Below are 12,651 nucleotides of genomic sequence, written 5' to 3' on the forward strand. Positions count from 1 at the left end.
AAAACACAGTACGTGTTTCCAAACTCATTCAAGACTTCACAGTTATGGAGGATGTTAGCTATAGATTATTCTTCTACAACATAGCATATTGTTTCCAAACTAAAGAAAGTATTCAATATTATTTTATCACCAAGTAAGATGTTAGTTATAGGTTGTTCTTAAGAGATCCTTTGTCAGGTTAGGATGTTCACTACATTCTTGTTTACAAAGCTTTTATCACTGATTAACTGCTAATTCTGGTGAATATATTTTGAATACCTATTGAAAGTATAATATGATTTTCTCTTTATTTAGTTAATACAATGAGCTCTTTTTATCTCCAGTACTGGAAATTGAGCTCTATTAGTGCTAGGAGAGCACCTTATCACTGAACCATACCCCAGAACAATTCATTCTAATGATTTCTAGATTTTAATCCTGCACTTCAAGATAATTAACACTACTCTATTTGTGATTTCTAACTCAATAGTGTTATAAGAATGCTTGTGCTTTACTGATATTTGTCCAATATTTATTCTCATAATATCTGTTAGGTTTTGGTATTAGGCATATCATCAGTTATGGGCTCTGTTTGTTTGTTTGTTGTGGGTGCAGCGAACATTATTGATTGTATTCAAGAGAGTAAGGAGGGCTCCCTAGGCCCCTCCTGTTATTATGCAGCTCTGTTTTCAGAAAGAATGTGTTAAAGATGGTATTTCTTTATAAATGTTTAAAGACTCTTAATGACAATATCCAAGTTAGGAATTTGATTTGTGGCAAAGTTTTAAATAATGAATTCTATTTTTTTTTTAATGGACAAAAGGCAATTAAGATCCTCCTTTTCCCCTTATTTTTGAGTTGAGGTCAGCTAGGTGGCCCTGACTGTCCTGGAACTTATTATGTAGACTATACTCTTTAAAGTAATTTTTAAAAAATGTGTATCTGAGTGTTTTTTCTTCATGGAACAGTGCACCATTTGGGAACCTGAAGCTTCAGAAAGGCAGAAGAGGACGTCGGCCATGGCGGAATTGGAGTTACTGGTGGTTGTAAGCCCTCATTCTGTAATTGTTGTGGGCACTGGGAACTGGGCCAGGGCCCTCTTGATGACTAGCCAGTATTCTCAATGGTTGAGTGACCATCTCTCCTGCTCTGATTTCACACCTTTAATCTTTTAAATTCTGCTAGATTTATCTATGGCCAAGTATATGATTTATCTTGCAGATATTCTATGTGTATTAGAAAAATATGTATTCTGTAGCTGCTTTTTATAGTTTATAAATGTCAATAAGATTACTAAGGGATGGAGAGATGGTTCCACTTGGCAGTTAAGAACACTTCCTGTTTTCTTCAGAGGACGAAATGAATTCAGTAGGTCAGAACTGCCTATGATTCTAGCTCCAACAGTCCTCTTCTCCTCTCTACTTAACTGCATATATGTACATACACATACAGATAGATAAACACATAATTAAAATTAAAAGAAAATCTTAAGTATCAAGATGGTTTACATCATTGTTCTAATCCTCATTCCCCTCCACTTTTTGTCTAGTTGTACCACTGATTATTGCAACATGAAACTGACATCTCCACCCATCAGACTCAACGTCTGTCAGTCCTCTAGCTCTGCCAAGCATTTGTGCCAAGTGACTTCATGTGCGAATGAATGATGTTCGTATGCCTTCACTCCCTCCTTCTCCCTGTTGCCTTCACTCCCTCCTTCTCCCTGTTCTTACAATGGAAAGCCTTTGCCCAGGGTCATGTAGTGCTGCGCTTGTTTTCACTGTATTCTTTCTCCCTCTCAAATAACCTCCCCTCTAAAAGGACTGAAAGAAAACATGTCTGATAATTTATAACAGATAATACCAGAGAATGAAGCAATTTTTCTAAATTTTAGCTATAAAAGTGATGCATACCAAGTAGATCTTTTTTTATCCCCTCCCCCAAGTAGATTTCTAACTGATCACTAGTAATTAATAAGGTAAGAAAATTTGAATCAATTTTCTTGCAGAATAGTAAGCAATATATTTTATTTTCAACCAATACCTTATAAACTTAATTTACCTGATCCAGGCAATTGAGCAGATCACAGAGGCAAGCCCACTGTAGTGCTGGCGTTGGGTAGAACGAATGAAAGCAGGCAGTGAAGGTGTTGTGGCACTCCTGAAGAACGGCTTCTAGTAGACTCAAGGGCTGGCTGAGGTATCCCTGAGGGTCATTATCCAACTTCACCATGCAATGATCAACTCCTTCCGATAAGATTTTTCTTAACAAAGTTCTTGTTTTCCCAATACACTCAGCTAATTTGCTAGTTTCTTCTACAACTGCTTTTCCTGTAGCTTTGAGAAAATAAAAGGTGCCAATAAACCAAAGTGTATATATGATAATAATTCAGTCATTTACTATAGAAATAAAAATCAAACACCAAAACCCAGAAATGAAACTGCTTAGAGATTAAGTGTGCTACAAAACTCAACATAGAAAAAAAGAACTGGCATTAAACTTAAGTGTCAATTAGTGGTTGAAATATTTTCTATTTGAAAAAAAGTTTAAAAGTTACATTTTTCTGTTAATTTTAGGAAGAACTTAAAGGTATCTTAGGATCTTAAACACTTGACTATTTCTATATTGATTTTCTCAATACTTGAAATTATTTTCTCCAATGTGATTTTAAAAGATCACTATACCTGATACTGGGTATATCTCACAGGTGTAGACGCGCAGTAACCGCAGACAACAGGTCCCCACAAAGCGTAGTCGCTCTAAGTCGAGGAGTGTAGCGGTGAACTGGAACCCTTTCAGCCCCCTAAGTTCTTCCACTCCTAAGACTAAGGTAGTCCAGCTCCAATGAAGAATGCTCAGCAGCGACTCAAAACACTCCTACATGGGATGAGGAAGGCACACTAGTCAGTTCAGGTGAGATCACACTTGGAGTAACGGGGGCCATTGGCACGCCACTTCAGTGAGATCACACTTGGAATAACGGGGGGGGGGGGGGGGCATCGGCACGCCACTTCAAAACTACCTTGAACTTCTTGCTGAGTTTTGGTAGATGAACTAAAACACACATATATATATATATTTTTATATTTTCCTTTTACCTGCCTAGTTTATCTTATAAATATGACCCAGCAAAGGGGAAGACCAGGGCCAAGTAGTGGGAGTGGGTGGGTAGGGGAGTAGGGGTGGGGGTGGGGTATAGGGAACTTTCGGGATAGCATTTGAAATGTAAATAAAGAAAATAATAATAAATTTTAAAAAAATGCAGACAAAAGAAGAAAAAGAAAAAATATAGTTTACATGTTTCATCAAAATGATAAATTAATATAGCATAACAATTTCAAGTAGTGTTAAGATATTATAAATCAGTGATATCTATCTATCTTTCTATCCACTACCTATATATTAAAATGTATGATTAAAACTATAACTAATTTTTGAGAAGTTGACCAGAAGATACTAACAAAACCCATTATTTGGGTTTTTTAAAATTCTCAAGCATGGGCTCATGGGGTTGGCTTTGTTAAGGTTCTAGATACTCTGAAAAATGTCACACTTAAATGATAGCAAGCACTATAGAATCTCAGAAAGGAGTACTTTGCTCCCCAATCCTCACACAGGTCCAGATGACTGCTGATGACATAATAAAAAAATGAAAAATTTAAAATAAATGACTGAATAATAAATAAATAATTTCAATTACCTATTAACCATAAGGCCATTTATATATATAGAGAGAGAAATTTTTGGAAATGACAAGAACAGTATTATCTTAAGGAAAAGGTAATTACTTAACAGGGTATGTGTCTAATCAGAAAAGTCACAGGTCATTTCAGATGTAGAAAAGCCAATTCAGCTGGACATGGTAAAGTCACAAGCAACATCCTTACTTTTCCACTACTGAAAGGCATTATCTTTGCCTAACCTATCTATAAACATCAAAATAAAAGCAGATCTGAATTCATAAAGCTATGCTGAGATAGCCTGATAATTACCACTCAGCACTAAATAGCAAAGGCTTTAACATGGCTTACCACAGAGACAGTTCTTGCAAAAGATCTCTTTAAAATGTGGACAGGCTCACTAGTTTGCTGTTTGCCTTTTGAAGTACTGCCGTCACTGGTCGGGAGTCTGGTGGGAGAAGATAAATAATATACTCTGTTCAAATGTCCAGTGACGATTTTTAATGTTCATTCCTTATTGTCATTGGAGTGCTCAGTTACAAATGCAATATCTATATTATGTCCTGCTATCCCCAAGGCTCAAGGATAATAATAGAAGAGGAGACAGATTTTAAGATCCAGAGAGAAGTTGGGTGGACAGGAGCAAATGAGTGTCTTCTGGGCCTGACTGTAATGCTAACCTCATGGAGACAGTGCATCTGTGGTTGCCAGTACAATACCAGCACAAGACTTGCATGATACTAGTTAACATGACAACATGGATGGGAGAAATCTCCCAAGCCCACCAAAGATGAAGAGCTATAGACAATCAATGGCTGCTGAGAGTGGGAATGGAATGCAGTTTTCTCTAGGGAGGAGCTTCTGATAGGTTACACAATTCCAAGTGGTCAGCACTAAACACATGAGAGTAACAAACACTAAACAGACTAAGAACAAGATGTCATCTTCCCACCTAGCCACCTACCTAACCACAAACCTATACACATACACACACACACACACACACACACACACACACACACACACACACACGCAAATGCACACACGCACACATACATGCATGCTCACATGCACACACATGAAGACACACATGCAGATGCACACACATAATTATATAGATAATGGTATTCATATATAAAATATATGTATTTGTGAAATATATAATATTGAGTAATGAAATACTAAAATCAGTGTACATTAAAGATTATACAATTAAACCAAACAATAAATTACAGATAAGCTTTCAGTTTTAAGTGTATATATTAGAAATAATAAAAATTCACCTTTAAAAATATCTATATATCTTAAGAAATCAAGAAAAAAATCATAGAAAGCAAAATAGAGGAGGTATGAAGTAGGACTAGAGAAAGGGCAGGGTTGATCTGGAATGAGTTAGAGGGAGAAGTATGGATGAATACTTTTAAAATACATTGTGAAATTCCCAAAGAAGTAATAAAAATAATATATTAAAATGTACATTTGCCATAGTGAAATAATCAACTTTAATATTCAGCATTAAAAATATAAATGTCATGTTCCCTAGGGATGCACATAATCAACAGTAGTTCGTAAGAGCAGTCTGTGCAATTTGCTACGTTCACAAAGTGCTTTCGGGCCAGAGAGAGAACTCAGTTATTAAAAGCCGAAGCTCACAACCAAGCAGACAAACACTGCTAATGTCAAACAATGGCTACAATAGATAATGTAATGACCAAAAGTGCTTTCTTGATAATATGAGATTTCTAGCATTCAAATTATCTCAGCAATTACTAGAAGATATGAAGGACAGAGTTACTTCTACTTTTGGGGACTATGTATAGTAAGAAAGGCAGTTTTAATGGGGGTTTAATCTAGAAATAGACAAATACTTTGAAATATTAACTACATCTCATTCCAAGTTTGAATTACTGTGAATTAATTAAAATTCTTATTGTTAATAATATAATAATAAACATCATGAGCAATTTGCTACTTCCTTTAAAAGTGGAAGCTAAGATTTTTTTCAATGGCTTCTACCATCACAAAATCCTGTTATAAGACTGTCAGGACAGAGATCAAGCAGGGCATCGGGTGCTGGCCTAGCCTGTCACTCCCTACGTCTAATCTCTAGTACAAAGGGAAAAAAAAGTCCAATAAATTGATTAGGTGCACACCTAAAGTATTTTCTCATCCTAATTTACATTAAGACAAACTTTATTACATTTTGAAATTGGTATTAAAATCAAAAGGCAGATAAAAAACAGTTATTGGTATATTGGTATTGATATAATACTCTGCCATGATATGTAAAATTCTGAATTAAATCTGATGCAGAAAATATTCATAAGTTATACTAAATACTGACAAAAATTTAAGCAACTATATTCTACCAGGGTAACATTAATTTCCTCAGTGCTTGAATAATTTCTACATTACTGCATAATATAGTGATTTTATTTCAGCATAGCAAATGACTAAGTTGTGTTAGTTAACTCAAAGTTAACTTTAATACCTGTATAACAGTTGAGGTATCTGACCAGCGTTTACATCGGTACCATTATTTGACTTCTTTGAACTCTTGAACTGGAAAATCACCCTAAAAGAGCAAGAAGGAATAGGATGATATCAAAAATGACAAGCTTTAAGGCTCATTAAAGTTAGTAAGACATTTAATAAGGTCTTTAAATTTTATGCTAATGAAAATTATTCATTTGTTAAAATAAATCACAACTGAAACAGTAGTGTCCTGATTTAGAGCTGCTAAGTTATGAACCAAATGAACGACTGAGCTTGACAGAACTCCTGGATGAGGAGCCTCTGCCCTTCAGCTTGGTTTTGACAACCACAGTCAGTGTTCGGCTAAAGATTTCTACTTCTGAGCCTAAAAGCAGCTTAACTAGATACATGTACACGCTTCAGCCTCCAAGAGTCGTGAGATTTCATTTGGAAAAAACTACGTACAATAACCATGCAACCCTGGGTAAATTCAGTTCTAGCAAAAATCCAACAGGAAGCTGAATGAGAAACATCCTAAGGCAGATTTAACTTCCTGTAAACTCTCATCAAAACAGAACTCACCTCATAAATTAGCATGTACCTTGTATACTACTATGCTCAAGAGAAATGAAATGAACTATTTCTCTTACAAACACTAGGATCAGACTAGAAGTGTAGACAGAGGGCTGGGTTCTGCACATGGTAACCACACCATTACTCTAAGCATATCATCTTCCCATTGTATTTCTCTAATTTCCTGAGTATGAATGGGAACATTACTGCTTTAAAATTACTGAGGGAATCCAATAGTATACTGTAAAAGGAAGTGTTTCGTTACTTAGTGCAGTGTGTATGTATGTGCATGCCCTTGTGAGTGCTTGCACCCGTGTGTATGTGTACATATGGTGACTAGGGGTCTACCTCAATCAATCATTGCTTCTCAAGAGCCAATCAGTGGTTTTTAGGAAAATATCTCTCCTGGGAGGTGGTGGTGCATGTAATTCTTGCACTTGTGTGGCAGACATAGGAAGTTTTTGTGAGTTTGAGGCCAGCCTGTTCTACAGAGTGAGTTCCAGTAAACCCAAAGCTATACAGGAAGAGAGAGAGAGAGAGAGAGAGAGAGAGAGAGAGAGAGAGAGAGAGAGAGAGAGAGAGAGAGAGAGAGAAGGGCTCCTGTCCTTCACTGGTTAGGCTGTCTGACCAGCAAGCTCAGAGACACACTTGTCGCTACTCCCCCGTTTATGTTCCCTCATCCCAATTTCTTGGGATTAGACTCAGGTCCTTCCTTCTCTCACGCTTGTGTGGCAAACACTTTCCTCGTAGTCTGAAAGTAGGAAAATTGCCTCTGCATTTCATTAATATTTTATATGACAGAAGCTTTGTATCTTACAAATGGTTTGCACATATAGTACCAATCTACTCATCACAACATTATGTGTACATATATATGTATATAAGCTATGTATGTATACATGCATATATATGTTTATATATTCATGTATACATACACACATCCTTTTTATGATTCCAAATTCATCAGTATTCTGCACCCTTCCTCTATGCAATTGTTAATTCAGTTATAAAGCTTTGAAACAACTTGATACCCAGAAAGATACAAATGCCATTTGGTAATAATAATACACTCTTTTCTCCTTGCACTGTCTAGATTAATTAGTGCATATTTGGTTACATATTATTTAAATTTAATTTTTAGCAATTATATTAATGCTCTGAGAGATTTCAGATCAATATCCCATAACCAAAAATAAGAATTGACTAAGTCAAAGGTTTCCATTATGCTTACCCATCGTCTGTGGTAATAGATGCTTGGCCGTGAGAGCCACAGTCACTACTGGGCCCTGACACTCGAGCCCATGCTACGTACCACCATCCAGCTTGCAGGAGAACTGGCTCATCAAACATCATTGCATATTTTTCTCTAGAGAAATGAAGAAGTCAAACACCTTAGCTCTTGTCTGTTACATGTACTTACTATCAACTACTTTATGCCAAAACCCATGAAATTGCTTTTTTATTTTAAGATTCTCTCCAGACAAGAATCTTAAATTTGGACACTTAACTAATTTCAGTCCTTAGGTTTGGAAAATCAAATTTTCTTTCCTTTCTTTATGAATTCTACAACATGCTTAAATTTTATAAAACTTTCAAATTTATAAAACTTGTTTTAAAACAAGACAAATTAGAAATTGTTATAAAAGCATTACCCAGACAAGAGAATTTTTCCATTAGTTTTAATAACTATTTATTCAGCTAAGAGTTCGGAGGGGTGAAATGTCAGGAAAATGACCCATTAGCTTGGACATTTGGGGCAAGTTACAACAATTATTCTGTGTTTCAGTTTATCTGAACCCTGAAGTGTAAATATATTATATTATATTCCTGTATGAAATCCCCTCCAAATAAAAATCTTTAAATAATGAAATGGTCAAAAACTGATTAGTTCACTGAGTTGTCTGTGCACTAAATTAATACAGATGCTGTCTGGAATTGAGCCTGTCAAATAAAAAGTTAATTTAGTTTAACAGGAAATGCCACTGAACTGTAAGAACGCATGGTAGGAGGCCAAGTAAGCATGACTGGATGTAACTGGTATTGATAATAAACAGTAACTGGATCTAACTGGTACTGATAATAAACAAAAGGAAAGAGCAATAAGCAGGAGAGTCAGCAGAGCTCAGTAAAAACGTGTGAGGGAACAAACGCCACACCTTGTTAATCCATGATCATGTATGAATGAAGACTACACCAAAAAGACACACAAATGCTACCAGAAAAGCCGGGGCTAGGGGAGCGAGCTAATGAAGAAACTCCACAACATTCACTAACAAACTCATCCTAGTTTAAATCTTAGAACCATAATCCTCTGTTCAGAGATGAGTAGCAAATGATAATGGTCTACTAAAGTTTCATCAAAATCATCTTTTTTTTAATGCCCTGTTTAGGTGAATTTGTATAAAATCCGAAGATTACAAAGTACCAACAGCATCATAAAGACTAATGCAGCGGTTCTCAATCTTCCTGACACTGTAACCTCCTAATGAAGTTCCTCATGCTATCGTGATCCCCAACCATAACACTGTTCTCATTGCTACTTCACAAGTGTAATCTTGCTGTTGTTATTAATTGTAATGTAAATATATTTGAAGACAGATGTTTGCCAAAGGGGTCATGACCCATAGATTGAGAACCATCAATCTAGTGCTTAACGTAAACAAATAAACTAATTTTATACAATCTTCGGTTCTCAAAAGTGTATCTCTGATAATAAAGGTAAAGTCAATGTCTTGCCTTTATTTCTGAAAACATGTACTATTATCAGAAAAAAGATGGGATGCACCTTTTAAGGTTCCTTTTGGTGGTGGCGGCGGGCACATGTTCACGTGCATCCGTGAGATTGTCTGTTTCTGTCTTTGTGTGTGTGTGCACACGCGCGCGCGCGCACGTGCACACACCACCTCCTTGGCTTTTTCCCCATTAATTTATTTATTGATTCATTTCACTTCTGATTTGCAGGCCCCTCTCTCCTCTCCTGCAATCTCCTTTCTCCCCCTCCTCTTTTCCTCAGAGAAAGGGAGCTCTCTACCCCTGGCACCAACTTGCCTGGGAACAGTAAACCGAATCAGGACTAAGCACATTCTCTTCCACTGAGGCCAGACAAGGCAGCCCAGCTAGGGAAAAGGATCACCTTGGCTTTCATGTGAAGGCTGGCAATTTGAAGTAAGAGTGTCCTGTGTGTGTGTGTGTGTGTGTGTGTGTGTAAGAGAGAGAAAGACAGAGAGAAGAGCTATACTGTGACAACTGAGCCATTTCTCCTGGCCACCAAATAGCATTTGTTAAACAGCTTTTATTGGGAAGTACAGTGAACTATTGTTATTATAAAGCTTAGTTTATGTCTTTTTTCCATCACAACAGTACAGGGATCAAAACACTAATTTATCATAGTGCATTGGTGACACAATTCTTAGGATTCCAGAAAAGAGGCAAAACCTAAGTCTTTTTATACTAATAAATGTTTATAAATCAATACGCTGATCTAAGTATGTTGCCAAGAGCCTTCAACAAAGCTGATAACCTGCCTGAGCATATCACACATGCAATATATTGACTAACTCAAGACTGAAAACAGAAATATATATATATGTTTTCAGTCTTGAGTTAGTTATCTATATGAAAAATTAAGATTACACTTACTAATATATTCAAATTCTACTTAATATTTGAGATAACAAGTCACAATATAATGGATAGTGACTAAACTATTTTGCCAAGTTGTGTACCTGGTATAGGGGACAGATTATCTAGGTTTGTGTGAAGACCTTCTATGATATTCATGTGGATGAAACTGTTTAACAATGAACTTCTCAGAATATATTTCCATCACTGAGTGAAGCATAGCTTTATATAGTTATATTTCCTTATTTTATCTTTAATAGATTATTCAAAAACTTCCTTTTAAAAATGTTTATTAAATTAAAATAAAATTTTTATTTCAAATATATAAAAAATTCACTGAAAAATGAGCAAAACATTTACCTAGCAGCACAGTCATAAGCCAACACATCCGTCTCTGCAAGAAGGTCTCCATCCGTTTCATGATCTCCTCCATCAGGACCCAACTCAAACAGCTGTAGTATAGAAAAACACATTGCTTCCAATTATTCAGTTTTGTGCACTAAATTTATAATTTTGTGCATGTCCAGTATAACTAAACTATAAATTATGTAAAACTCTTATCTACTAAATTTTAATTACTAAGTTAAATATTAAATTCAATAGCTAAATAAATTGTATAAGTATACATGCATTTAAAATAAGAATTATACAGTGTTTTAGGGATGTATCAATTCTGATCTATACTGTTAATTTTGTACCTGATATGATAAAGTGGGAATATAAACTTCAAAGGATTTAGAAAAAACTTAAAGCATTTTAACTCAGAGATTCTGAATGAGGCAGGCTCTTATCTCATTACTTAGCAGCTGTGAAGAGCTGGAGTGTAGTTTCCTTGCCCATACAAAAAGAAAGTACATATTAATAATGTTCATCCTGTAGTGCTAATGCAAATTAAATGAAAGAATATTTGTGGAACCCTTAGAGAAAAACTTTGCAAAAAAAGATTATAAAAATATTACTACACAGGAATTGAAAAGTCACATTAAGGTTCTTAAAAAACAAACAAACAAAAAACCCACAGGTAGCAAAAAGGAGTTTAGTAAGTAGCAGGGGAAAAGAAGAGATAAAAAACTTGATATAAAGGTTATAGATAGGCTAAGACTCTAGGTAAGGAAAACCAAATTATGAGGAAAGAGATCTTTTTTTAAAAGATGAACTAATATGAGAATGAGAATTTTCAGACACAAACCCCTAAACCCTTATCTAATACAAAGTTTTCTGCCCTGAAATGAGACTCCAGGCTGTATTTATATATTTATGCATTTCTATATGTGACACTAATAATAAACAGATTGAGAAGGAGTGAAGGGGTTGGGAGGAGGAGTCCTGAAAGGGATTTGAGGGCATACCTGGAAGGTAGAAGGAGTGATGCAATTATAATTTAATTAACATTTTCTAAGAAAAATGGACTAACATTTGTAAAACCTTCATTTATTTCTAGAGAGTTATAGCAGGTAAATGGCAACAACAGCAGATAAGACATTAAAATGCATTTAAAATTACTGAACTTAAGCCTATATTTCAAATTTTCGACTATACCCTAGGGCCTAGAAACCTGTTTGTATGATCAGATTTTACAGAATATCTCTCCCAGTGACCCCAGTATTCTTTGTTCTAAAGTAAAGTGATCATTGGCCCCTTCTTGCCAGTCTTACTCAGTACAATGGCAGGGACTTTCACTCCATTGCCCAGACAAAATCATATGCTTCCATTTCTCTGACATCACTGTCTATTCTTCAGCAGTACAAAAAGACTGTCAGTTCAACCACACTCTAATTTCTGGCTGGGAATTTTAATAATCCTGAACTAATTCAACTTATATATAATAGCTTGTCTTTTATCTTTTGTAGTGGTAGTGAATGAACTCAGGTCTTCACATGCTACACAAGTGCACTGCCACTTAGTAATTAATGCCTTCACAAGAGTATGTGATAAGAATATCCCAGTGTAAAACTGGTCAGTGCTTTTTCTTCTTTTCCGAGACAATCTCACAACAATTTGTCTCTTCCATAGATAACACAACACATACTTTTAAACTCATACAACATGCCAGTCACGGTTCCAGGAACTAAACACATAAGGTAAAAAATACAGATCATAAAAACAAACAAAAAATAGTCAAAATGGCCGTCCTGCCAAAAGCAATCTACAGATTCAATGCAATCCTCATCAAAATTCCAACCCAATTCTTCACAGAGTTAGAAAAGGCGATTTGCAAATTCATTTGGAATAATAAAAAACCTAGGATAGCAAAAACCATTCTCAACAATAAAAGAACCTCTGGTGGAATCACCATGCCTGACCTTAAGCTGTAATTGTGATA

At 35.6% G+C, this 12,651-nt stretch overlaps 1 protein-coding gene across 11 annotated transcripts in view; it reads right to left on the minus strand.

Moving 5' to 3' along the window:
- Positions 1-12,651, minus strand: part of Mycbp2 (MYC binding protein 2) — a 230,396-nt gene that overhangs the window by 108,966 nt on the left and 108,779 nt on the right. For all 11 annotated transcript variants that reach the window (XM_021203101.2, XM_029541562.1, XM_021203102.2 and 8 more), the window contains 6 exons: positions 10,689-10,780; positions 7,939-8,073; positions 6,151-6,234; positions 4,011-4,107; positions 2,664-2,856; positions 2,041-2,315 (listed from right to left, as the gene is read on the minus strand). In XM_021203101.2, coding sequence (XP_021058760.1) covers positions 2,041-2,315; positions 2,664-2,856; positions 4,011-4,107; positions 6,151-6,234; positions 7,939-8,073; positions 10,689-10,780 — 876 coding nt within the window. The remainder of the gene's footprint in view (positions 1-2,040; positions 2,316-2,663; positions 2,857-4,010; positions 4,108-6,150; positions 6,235-7,938; positions 8,074-10,688; positions 10,781-12,651) is intronic.

Source organism: Mus pahari, chromosome 8, assembly GCF_900095145.1.
Source record: "Mus pahari chromosome 8, PAHARI_EIJ_v1.1, whole genome shotgun sequence".
NCBI classification, from domain to species: domain Eukaryota; kingdom Metazoa; phylum Chordata; class Mammalia; order Rodentia; family Muridae; genus Mus; species Mus pahari.